Source organism: Vulpes vulpes, chromosome 15 (assembly GCF_048418805.1).
Source record: "Vulpes vulpes isolate BD-2025 chromosome 15, VulVul3, whole genome shotgun sequence".
Classification (NCBI taxonomy): domain Eukaryota; kingdom Metazoa; phylum Chordata; class Mammalia; order Carnivora; family Canidae; genus Vulpes; species Vulpes vulpes.
This window is the reverse complement of record NC_132794.1, coordinates 3,857,663-3,870,092: the sequence shown is the minus strand read 5'-3', so window position 1 is coordinate 3,870,092 and position 12,430 is coordinate 3,857,663. Positions and strand designations below refer to the sequence as shown.

Genomic DNA, 12,430 nt, shown 5'->3' with positions numbered 1-12,430 from the left:
GGACGGGGCAGGACGGATCTAAGCTCCACGGGCCCCCTTCCCATGGTGATGCCCCACACCCTGGGGTGGCAGGACACAAAGCTGGGGGTGCTTTTCCAACGGGAACGGTAGATTTGGGCAAATCACACATATGACCTTCACTGGGTCTTTCCTGGAACATGTGTGCTCACACATGCACACGTGAGCACAGATGCACACACGCATGCATACACACCTGTACACACCTGAGCACATACATACACACATCCTCACATGCACACGTGAGCACAGATGCACACACGCATGCATACACACCTGAGCACACCTGAGCACATACATACACACATCCTCACATGCACACATGAGCACAGATGCACACACGCATGCATACACACCTGAGCACACCTGAGCACATACATACACACATCCTCACATGCACACGTGAGCACAGATGCACACACGCATGCATACACACCTGTACACACCTGAGCACATACATACACACATCCTCACATGCACACGTGAGCAGATGCACACATGCATGCATACACACCTGAGCACATGCATACACACATCCTCACATGCACACGTGAGCATAGATGCAGACGCACTTGCACACACATGCATACACATCTGCACACACCTGAGCACGTACATAGGCACACACACACACATGTGAGCACAGGTACACACACGAGCACACCTGCACACACACACAGGCACACACACACAGGCACACACATGCGTCCTTGAGCACACCCCAAATCTAGAGGAGGCTGCCACAGGGTAGAGAGCCCCAGCCTGGAGCCAGATTCCAGGTTGAATCCCGACTCCTCCGTCTCCTGCTCTGTGACTCAGGGCAGGCTCCCTAACCTCTCTGCACTCCATTTCCTCTGCCCCCAAAACAGAGATAATCGCCCCACCTTGCAGGATGGTGGGTGCAGAGGAATTATAGCGTAGAAAGCCCTGCGGGCAGAGCTGAGTATCAGCCTGCTGTGTCCTAGCACCCGAGTTCCCATGGGACACTTCCCACCAGCCAGTGTCGGGCTCAGGGGTGAGCCCAGACATTTAACTAGCAGTACGACAGACCCGACCCCGGGGGGTCAAGGGCAGCCGCCCCTCCTCCCCACACCACACCGGCCTGCCAGCATTGTCCCCCCCGGACACCGGGCACAGGGGCAGCACGTACCATGGGCACCAGGGCAGGCCTGCTTCAGCATGGGCTTGTCCATCTTCTTGGCGTAGAAGGCCGCGTACCACACGCGCAGCTCAGCGCCGGGGGGGATGTCCCTCGAGGTGGTGAAGTACACGTCATTGCCGTGCTGGTAGGCCGTCAGGTTCTGGTGCTCAGGCCCCACCGCTGGCCGCACAAGCATCATCCAGTTGCAGTCGTCCTCATTGGAGGTGTCGAAGCACACGGGGTGCCCATCCTTCTGGAACACCTGAGGGTGGGCATGGCCACCAAGGGGCCAGGGAAGGAGCTGGTTACCTGACGTCTGCAGGTCAGCGTGGGGAGGGGGCGCCAACCAGCCCACACCGGGCTGCACCAGAGGCCAGATCAGGCTCCACACAGAACCTGATTCAGGGCTCATCGGGGGACCTGAGTTCTGTGCACAGCCCAGGTAGGAACGGAGAAGTCTTAGGTCTAACCATGGTCCAGGTACAGAGGGTGGACACTCAAGCACTCATCAGGTTCCAAGTGGGCCCAGTGACACCTGAGTTCTACTCCTGGTGCAGGTGTCACCCAACACCTGGATGCAGTGCATGGCCCAGCTGGGAAGGAGGCTGCCTAAGGTCTGCCGCGTGGTCTGGGTGGGCACCAGGACACCCGCGCTCTTCCCCACTCTCACAGGTGTGTCTGCTGAGTCCAGCCAGCCCTCAGAGGCTGCGCCCTTGCCTGTAACACTGCGCTGCTGCTTAATCGATGGCAGCAGCGAGGAATGTCAACATTCTGGGGTTGGGGTAACCACATGAGTAGAGGGGGGTCTGGGGCTCTCTCAGCTTTTCCTGCACGGGCTCCCCACGCCGACGAGCCAGAGGCCCCCTCTGAGGCGGGAGCGCTTGATGGCAGCTGGTGTGGGCTGTGCTCCCGGGAGCCTCTGCCTCACCACGGTGGGCAGAGAGCCCCCCACCCCCCAGGGCACATGGGCGCTCAATGCTGAGGGCACTGAGAACAAGTTGGTGTCAGACCTCAAGAACCGAGTCACTGAAGGAAGCCAAAATGGGCACAAAGGACTCTTCCCAAGGGGCCTCGTCCCAACCACGTACCCACAGCAACCACGTGCATTCAAGGGCCCTGGGTCCTGCGAAGGATGGCAGCCAATAGCCTTTGCGGGGCTTGGCTTCAGGCTTCTTTATTCCTTCACATAAAACAGACTTTCCTGGGACGCCTGGATGGCTCAGCAGTTGAGCGTCTGCCTTCAGCTCAGGTCGTGACCCCAGGGTCCTGGGTTCGAGTCCCACATTGAGCTCCCCACAGGGACCCTGCTCCTGCCTCTGCCTATGTCTCTTTCTGTGTCTCTCATGAATAAACAAAATGTTAAAAAATTTTTTTCTTTCATTTCTTTTGTTTGCAAACAAATCAAATAGCTTTCCTTCCTCCCCATTTTGCTGAAGTCTGCCCTGTGAGCTCAACTTTTCCAAGAACTGCCCGAAGCTACCCATTTCATGTCTGTCCTGGAACACGCGGGTCTCTGCCTAGGGCTGCTAGGAAAAACTCTCTCTGTGGGTCACTGCAGCAGGACCAGCGCCCTGGTCCTCACTGTTCATTCACAGACGTTTCTGGAGGCGTATCTGGCCCGGGCACATGCTCGGGACAGGGACAGAACCGGAGTCTCCTGGCCTCACGACGCTTCCATACGTCTTCCTTCGAGAACTCAAAGCCTTCCTGCAACTTACATCCATCCTGTTAAGCTCAATTTCACACAAAATTTGTCTTTTCTCAGTCCAATGTGCTTTCCTAGAGCTGATAAACTTTGCACTGGTGTCTCTTCACTGCTTAAAGGAAACCCCTTCCTTTTGAAAGCACTTTGTGAGTACCCATCGCCTGGCTCTGGTGTGAGAGCGGCTGTGCCTACACGGCCCCAGGAGGTGCAGGCAGCGGCCCCCAGAGGCTGTACCCAGCCCAGGCCGTGAGGGAAGTAAAGGCGGCGCTGTGGTCTTGCACACATTTGCCACACGCTGTCTTCGGTGGTTGGCAACGTTGCAAAGTGCAAATTGCTTGCTTAACTTTAACGCTTTTGTGATACAAAAACAAACTAAAATCAAACACGAACCAGAGGCTTGGAAGAAAGCGGGACTAGGGTCTCTGAAGCGGCTGAAGTCACAGATCGGTCAGCTGAACGCGTGGCTCCCCTTGCCCGGGTAGCAGGCCTCACCCATCCCCGAGCCCCCACGGGCCCTGCCTTTACCTTCAGTGGAAACGCAGATTCCTTCTCCCATTTGGCAACCCTCCTTGACTCAAATGGACCAAACTGTGTTCTCTTGACGAGCTGAGTCACGGCAAACACTCCTTCGGCCCCGTCTTCCAGTCTCCTGATCTCCAGGTTGGAAGGGAGGGATGACCTAGTAATGGAATAGGAGGCCCTCAGCTCTGAGCACTGCCGGCCGAGGACAGCCCCCCATGGCAGGGACAGTTGGTTAAGAAGGCCCCAAAGCTCATTCTTGCTGCAATGCCATCCTCGGGGGTGACCAAGAGCTTCCTACTGGGGACAGAGGTGGTGAGGGCCCAGTGGCAAGTGTGCACCCAGCTCTGGACTGGCCCCAGGGACTTCACAGGACTCACCCAGAGCACACAAGGAGGAAAGGGCCATTGACTAAAGGCTGTGTTTGAAATCCCCACCCAGGGGACCAACCACCACTTCGCCATCAGGGGTGGGCTGCGACAGCAGAGATGCATGGGACCGAGCTCTGGTCCCCGGAGCCACACAGCCTGGGGAGAGGTGGGGAGCTCCACGATGAGGCACCACGGGCAAAGCACCACGAGAAAGGAGAAAGTGCCGCGGCATTCCCAGGAGTGGAACAGGGTTTCCAGGCAGGCTGAATGGGCCAGCAGAGGACGCTTTTACCTAAACTATGAGAGTGTCAAGGACAGGGCACTGGAGGAGGAAGGCCTGTGAGCTAGGACCCCGACATGAGCTAAGGCTGGGGACAAGCCAGCGCTTCCTTGGAAGCCGTGATGGCTCTGCCTGCTCCCTGCACTCACCACCCTGGGTCCCACCTTTGCCCACAGTGGGCATCTGTCAGGCCCAGATCCGGGCTGCCGGGAAAACTGAATGAGCCAACTTGCAGCCTTGGCCCGCCGGCTCTTCACGGCTGCCCTGCTGTGTCTCGGCCAGCTTGGCCCCGAGGGACTCTGAACTAGAGCAAGACATTCGCTCCGAAGCCTTCGAAACGTGTGTTGGCTCATGCCGGTGGCTGGCTACTCCATTCACAGTGGGATGGAAATGACAGATGCCCTCTGGAACCTGAGGGCAGGCAGGCACCAAGCCCCGCCTTCTCCTTTTGCGGTTTCCTCCTGTGACATCATGATTTCTAAGAAATATACATTTGGTCATTCAGATGGCCAAAGACACTTCTCAGACCTAAGTGCTCCACCCACAGTTCCTGAAAACACTTCAGAGCCATAAAAGGGAAATAGGTGTCTGGTCACTAATGGTGACTTCTGGCCCCCTACCCCAGGGCGGGTGCTGTGCCCGGAGGGCCGGCCACGTGGGTGCAGGATTGGAGCTTCCGGTCCCGCCTTCACCCCAACCTCCAGGGTGGGAGAGGGGCTGGAGGCTGGGTCACCCAGTGGCCCATGACTCAGTCAGTCCTGCCTGTGTAATGAAGGCTCCGTGAAACCCAAAAGGACTCGGTAGGGAGCTTCTAGGTCGGTGAGCTTGTAGGGGCGGGGGGTGGGTGCAGGGGAGGGCAGGGGAGCTCCCCGTCCTTTCCTGGGACCCCCACCCCCTTCACGTCTCTCCATCTGGCTGTTCGTTCATATACATCATCGATCACATCCTTTAGCAGGCTGGTTACTAAGCGCTGCCCGGGGTTCTGTGAGCCGCTCCAGCAACGTGGAAGCAGGAGGCCGAGGAGCTCCAATCTGTGGCGTGGGGCAGAGGCTCATGTGGGAGCCAGGGGCGTGCGGCCGGCATTGGGAGGGGGGTGCAGAGCGGGCTCGGGTGACTGGGCCCTGCACGTGGGGTCCGATGCCGTCTCCGGGCAGACAGGGTCGGAGCTGAGCCCTGCCGGTGTCTGAGAACTGCCTGGGCTTGCAGGGGGAGCCCCCATGTCGAAACCGGACCCGGGGAACCCGAAAAGGAGTAGAGCTCAACTCTGTCGGACAGGAAGGACTATAAACAAACAGCTCAAGGCAGCCACTCACCGCGCCCTGCTTAACACAAAGGAGTCTTTGACCATGACCACAGGGCCCAGCTCAGGACATTCAGAGTCGTGGTACTGGCTGCAGTCCTCGCACCCTGCAACAGACACGAGAGCATCAGAGGGGACACAGTGCTGGGAGGGGGGCCCCCCAAGGACACCGCAGGCTCCCTGCCCGACGGGGGTGATCGACGGTGCCCCCCCACAAATATAACAACGGTGCAAACACAGGATGTGGCCCCCAAGGAAAAGATCTTGCCTGATGGCACATTTCAACGTATGTGGTTACTCTGTGGGGACAAAGAACTAGATCTTCCCAAGGAACGAGAATAAATGGAAATTCACCTATTTAACCTGTTTACCATAAATCTAACACACCATAAATCTCTTTTTAAACCCCTGGCATACTTTTCTGAATCAAGTGCCACCCCCTGCAAAGTCCCCTTTGCTCAGAGTTCTGAGAAAGATGATCCTTTTAACACCACACTCTGGCAGCGCATTTCTCGCGCAATAAACTTGTTTCTTTTTATTTTTAACGTTAAATTCAATTTGCCAACATACAGTGTGACGCCCAGCGCTCATCCCATCAGGTGCCCCTCCTCAATGCCCGTCACCCGGGTACCCCGTCCCCCCCCACTCACCTCCCCTCCAGCCACTGTGTATTTTAAATTTGTTTCTTAAAGCAAGCAAAGTCATTTAAATTTAAAAAGAAACAGCTTTTCTGTGATATAAAAACAAAACGTGGATGTGGCTTTGCTGGGACAGTAAGTGGCGCGGCCATCTGTGCTCAAGGACAGGCCAGGGGCTACTTACAAATGAACATGATCTCCTCGCTCCCGTCTTCGGCCATTTCTGACACCTGCCAGGAAACAAGGGCCTGTTGTTAGTGACGAGCTTTTTTGCCAGAGCAATCTGTAAGGACGATTCCTGTGAAAGGCTCCTCGAAGGACCTTACGTGGGGTTTTAAAGGCGTCGTGCAGGGGCCTCCCCTTTATTGTGATGAGGCTGGGGGCGCTGAGACGTTTTCTCACCTAAAAAATGTCGTTTTTTATTAAAAGCAAGTGATTTGAGGAGCACCTGGGTGGCTCAGTGGCTGAGCGTTGCTCTTTGGCCCAGGGCGTGACCCCGGGGTCCTGGGATCGAGTCCTGCATTGGGCTCCCTGCATGGAGCCTGCTTCTCCCTCTGCCTGTGTCTCTGCCTCTCTCTGTGCGTGTCTCTCATGAATAAGTAAGTCATCTTAAAAAAAAAAAAAAAAAAGAAATGATTTGAATGCCCGCTAGATTAGAAAGTCTTTATGAGCTCAGACTTTCATCTTTCTATATTAGTCACTGGGTTCCATTTGTAAAATAAACACATCACCGTGTTTAAAAGTCGGTTTCCTACTGTGACTTCCGGTTCTCTTTCCTCTGTCACTGGACTGTGAACTCCTCTCCAGGGCAATCATGTCTAGTACAACCTCTATCTTCTTTCAGCTGCTACCTTGTGTCTGACACCCAGTGCACACCCATGTCTCCTGGGAACCAGAGCAACTCACGGCATCGTGGAGCCGAGTGCTCGCCACATAAAACACTATCAGATCAGTCACTTCTGTTTTCGACTGATCCTGTGAGGTTAGAACCCCCCACACTTATTTAAGGGGTGACCTGGACATGTTAATTCTGGGGCGCTGATTCTTTGACCTATAAAATGGAAATAAAAATGCTCACCTAATTCAAAGACCTATACTCTGAACACCAGAAAACTCTGGTGAAAGAAACTGAAGATGCTGCAAACAAATGGAAAGACATCCCATGCTCATGGATCTGAATAACAAGTATCGTTCAAGTGTCTATACCACCCAAAGCATTCTACACACTTAATGTGATCCCTATCAAAGCACCAACAGCATTTTTCACAGAACTAAAACAAACAATCCTAAAATGTGCATGGAACCACAAAACACCCCAAATTGACAACGCAACCTAGAAAAAAGGTAAAACTGGAGACATCACAATCCCAGATTTCAAGATACACTACAAAGCTGGAGTGATCAAAACAGTATGGTACTGGCACAAAAACAGACACACAGATCAGTGGAAAAGGATAGAGATCCCAGAAATAAATACATGATTATACGGTCAATTTATCTTCAACAAATGAGGCAAGAATATGCAACAGGAAAAAGACAAATAGTGTTGGCAACACTGATCAGCCATCTGCAGAAGAATGAAACTGGACCACTTTCTTACACCAAACACAAAATAAACTCAAAATGGATTAAAGACCTAAAAGTAAGACCTGAAACCATAGAAATCCTAGAGGAGAGCACAGGCAGTAATTTCTCTGACATCGGCCATAGCAACATGTTTCTAGGAATGTCTCCTAAAGCAAAGAAAATAAAAGCAAAAATGAACTATCGGGAAGCTTCTGCACAGTAAAGGAAAACAATCAACAAAACAAAAAGACAACTTACTGAATGGGAGAAGATATTTGTAAATGACATACCCGATAAAGAGTCATTGAAAAGAACTGCTACTACAACTCAACATCCAAAAAACCAGATAATCCAACTAAAAAATGGGCAGAAGACGTGAACAGACATTTCTCTAAAGAGGGTATCCAGACGGCCAACAGACACGTGTGAAGATATCTGTTCATCATCACTTATCATCAACCAGGAAATCACCCCTCACCTGTCGGGATGGCCAAACACAACAATACAAGAAACAACAGGTGTTGGCAAGAATGTGGAGAAGGGGGAACCCTCGTGTGCTGTTGGTGGGAATGCAAGCTGGGGCAGCCACTGTGGAAAAGGTATGGAGGTTCCTCAAAAAGTTAAGAATAGAGCTACCCTATGATCCAGTAATTCCATTACTATTTACCCAAAGAATATGAAAATACTAATTCAAGGGAATGCATACACTCTGTTTACAGCATTATCTACGATAGCCAAGATGTGGGAACAGCCTAAGTGTCCATCAACTGATATGGGGATGCCTGGGTGGTTCAGTGGTTGAGCGCCTGCCTTCGGCTCAGGTCGTGATCCCGGGGTCCTGGGATCAAGTCCCGCATCAGGCTCCCTGCATGGAGCCTGCTTCTCCCTCTGCCTCTGCCTCTCTATGTCTCTCATGAATAAATAAATAAACATCTTTACATAAAAACTTGATGAATGGATAAAGAAGATGTGACATATATGTATATATACGTATGCATATACACATATATGTATATATACACACACGTATGCACCTGTATGTAAACATATATTATATGTGTATATACAGACACACAATGGAATATTACTAATGCCATAGAAAGAATGAAATCTTGCCATTTGCCACAACATGGACGGGTCTACAGGGTATAATGCTAAGTGAGATAAGTCAGAGAAAAACAAATACCACATGATTTCATCCATATGTGGAATTTAAGAAACAAGCAAAGAAAAAAAAAAGAGACAAACCAAAACGCAGATTCCTAAGTACAGAGAACACACTGCGGTCACCAGAGGGGATGTGGGCGGGAGGATGGGTGAGACAGGTGATGGGGAGTAAGAGGTACACCTGCCACGATGAGCACCGGGCGATGTGTGAAGCGCTGAATCACCACATTGCACACCTAAAACTATCATAACACTGTATGTTAACCATAGTGGAATTAAAATAGGGTGTTTTTTTTTTAATGCTCACTTCATATAGTTTTAGGGGGAACATAAAGTATAAAGTACCATACACCCAGCCTGCACTAAAAATAATAATTCCTCCTCTCTCTCACTTGCTCTATCGCCCAAGGAAGCCGACCTGGCACAGCCTTCCTGCACCCCACCTCTCGTCGGAGCCCCTCTATATTGCTAGGTTCTTTTTTGGGAAAGTATGCAGGTTGGCTACCTCCTGAATGCTGATTTCACAAGGCCTCTGTCCCCATTCCATCCCCAGCAGCAGCCTGAAGAATGAAAAGCAGACAATGCAGAGTCCAAATGAAAACTCAGATTCCCCGAACACGTTTATGTGAGCAGAGAAGAGAGAGTCACAGACTACACTGTGGAAGACTTGATTTAGCAACGAGGAGACAAGGCAGAGAGATGGGATTTCCAATCTGCCTTGAAAGTGCCAAGGAGAGATCCTGGGTGGCTCAGCGGTTTGGCACCTGCCTTCGGCCCAGGGCGTGATCCCGGAGTCCTGCGATTGAGTCCCGCATCGGGCTCCCTGCATGGGGCCTGCATCTCCCTCTGCCTGTGTCTCTGCCTCTCTCTGTGTGTCTCTCATGAATGAAAGAATGAATGAATGAATGAATGAATGAATAAAATTTTAAAAAAAAGTGCCAAGGACCGGGGCATCTGGTGGCTCCGTCAGTTAGGCATCCTACTCTTGATTTCAGCTCAGGTCATGACCTCAGGGTCCTGGGACCAAGCCCTGCATCAGGCGAGAAGCCTGCTAAGTTTCTCTCTCTCCCTCTCTCTCTCTGCCTTCCCCACATCTCCTTCAAAAAAAAAGAAAAAAAAGTATTAAAGATCAATAACCAGGGTGTTTACTTTTCTAAACACAGCCCACTATTTTTCTGGAACATCTACTTAAGTTAAAAGGTATCTCATGTGGCTGTGAGTTGAGCTGTGGTTTAACTTAAGGCTTCCTGGCAGATGGGTACCAGGGGTGTGGTCAGGGGCCAATCTGGGATGGGGACAGGAGCAGGTCCCCGAGCAGAAGGCGAAGAGGGGCAAAGAGGCAGAAGGAACATGTGGAAACCTGCTTTCATGAGTTGCTGAAGTGCCCCGAGGAGCCTGAGAACCATCTACCTGCCGGCACGAACCCTTCCACCTGCCGGCACTGCCTCCCAATGATGAGGGTCCTGCCAAGGCAAGAGCAGGCTCTGAAGAGGCTGCCCAGAGCTGCAGGCTCGGGGCAGACAGAGTGTGGGGTCCCTATAGCACCTGCGAGCATGGGACTGTGCAGACAAGGTCAACAGCCTCAAGTATTCTTGAGGCCCGCCGAGCCCTGGGGGCTGCCTCTTTCCTGGCAGCACCTGCCTCTGCTCTGCACCCCTCGGCAAGGGGTGGGGGGCGTGAATCTGAGTCTCCTGCCCCTGGAGTGGCCCCCAAAGAAGCGGCTCCTCCAAGCACACAGCTGGGGCAGGAAACACAGGCGACTTGGTTTTCACTGTGGCCACGGAAAGAATATGAGAACAGCAGGAAACAGCGGGAGGCTCAGGCCTTTTTACCACCAGCGCTGTCGGTATACCGAAATGTCAGTCCCGGGAAAGAACATTCCTTATTAGAAGCCTCCGATCCCTGAAACACGGGCTCCACAATGGTTCTCTGCAGCCCAGGAAACAGATCACAGCCACCCTGGACAGCGAGCGGGTCAGGCCTGAAGGGAGGGGGCACCTGGACCTCCGTGCCCTTTGCAAAATCCCCTTCGCGCTCAGGAGGGAAGCCCTGTCTCCAGACGTTCATGGTGCGTAACAAATCCCAGGATGGGAGATTACAGGTAGCATTTTAGGGAAAATAAGCAAAAAAGACAGTAGGTGTGAGAGCTGGCCATTTTAACCACCCATCTGGGAACATTTATGCCAGTGGTTCTCAAAGTGGGGTCCCTGGACCACCACCAGCAGCTCCTGAGAATCAATCAGAAATGCCAGGTTCTCGGGCCCCTCCCCAGACCTGCTGAAGCAGAGACTCCCTGGGATGGGTCCTGGCACTCTGTGCTCAAGAACCCCCAGGTCTGAGCACGGCTGCCGACCCGCACATCTCTCCAGCACACATATGGTCTCTGCTACAGGGAACCAGCGAACCACGGCTGGGGTCACTGGGAGACCACCCAACTGCATCGGGAAACCACATTTATCATGAAACCACATTTATCATGAAACCACCTTTATCAGCTGGGATCAAACAGGGACTACCTGCGTGTCAGCTGGGGGGCCATGGGGACGAGGGCGATCCCAGACGAATGTTCTCTGTGGGAGCTCACAGGCAGGCCCCACCGATGTGGGCTGTGAAAATCAGCCTTGGAAAAGAAGACTCCCGTGAGGACCCAGTCTACCCCATTTCAAGCCTCAGCCTAAGCCACAGTAAAGATGCTGCTGGTGATGGAGGGACAGACCCACAGGTCAACGGAAACCGAGAAACAGACCCAAACAAATACGCTCAACTGGTTTTCAGCGGATGCATACATAGAGCAACTCACGAAGGAAGGGCAGAGAGACGGCCTCTCGGCAAGCGGTGTTGGGGCAAGTGGACGAGGGAAAGGGGCCGTAATGAACCGTGATGTCACATCTCATACAGAAATTAACTCATAATGGATCCTAGACTCAAGACAGCATATAGCAACTTTTTTTTTTTTTTTAAGAAAAATATAAGAGACAATGGTTGAGATCTAGGGTAGGCAATTTTTAGACTTGTCACCAAAAGTGCAGTCTACAAACAGAGAACTAATTAGACTATATCAAAATTTAAAATTTTGCTCAACAGAGGACACTGTGACGAGGGGAAGAAGACCAGCTACAGGCCGGGAGGCATCTCTGCAAACCGCACATCCACACCCGGAAGGTGCAAAGGACTCTCAGAACTCAACAGTCACATACAAATTTATCCAATCAGTACATGGGCGGAAGACACGATGGGCATTTCTCCGGTGAACATATATAAATGACAAATGAGCACAGGAAAAGGTGCCCGACCCCATTTGCCGCCAGGGAAATGCGGTCACAGCACATCACTGAGATGCGGGCACACACCTGCTGGCACACACCTGCCGGCGTGGCGCAGTATGAGCACTCGTGTGTGGCTGGCGGGAGCGGAGACCGTGTGGCAGTTTCTGATGAAACCAACACGCACTTGGCCTCTGACCCGGCCACCGCGCTCGTGGGCACTTAGCCCAGAGAAAACGGCCATCCCCCCAAAAGCCTGAGCACAACTGTTCACAGCAGCCTTGTTCACGACAGCCCAGACTGGAAACAAACCCTGAGGCCCCCCAACGGGTGACCCAACCGTCTGGGGTCGACCCGCAGCCCGGAAGACTTATCTGCAATGAGAAGGAGCGAACTGGTGATACACACACGACGGGCGCTGGGGGATTCTCCAGGACGGTGCTGAGGGAAGGACGCCAATCC

General features: G+C 52.7%; 1 protein-coding gene across 2 annotated transcripts in view; it reads right to left on the bottom strand.

Annotated features, from left to right (window-relative positions):
• The window catches only part of PRDM15 (PR/SET domain 15), a 65,530-nt gene that overhangs the window by 39,390 nt on the left and 13,710 nt on the right, over window positions 1-12,430 (bottom strand). For both annotated transcript variants that reach the window (XM_072739959.1, XM_072739958.1), the window contains exons 2-5: window positions 6,157-6,202; window positions 5,348-5,441; window positions 3,390-3,543; window positions 1,169-1,421 (exon numbers count right to left, since the gene is read on the bottom strand). In XM_072739959.1, coding sequence (XP_072596060.1) covers window positions 1,169-1,421; window positions 3,390-3,543; window positions 5,348-5,441; window positions 6,157-6,193 — 538 coding nt within the window. In that variant the 5' untranslated portion in view covers window positions 6,194-6,202. The remainder of the gene's footprint in view (window positions 1-1,168; window positions 1,422-3,389; window positions 3,544-5,347; window positions 5,442-6,156; window positions 6,203-12,430) is intronic.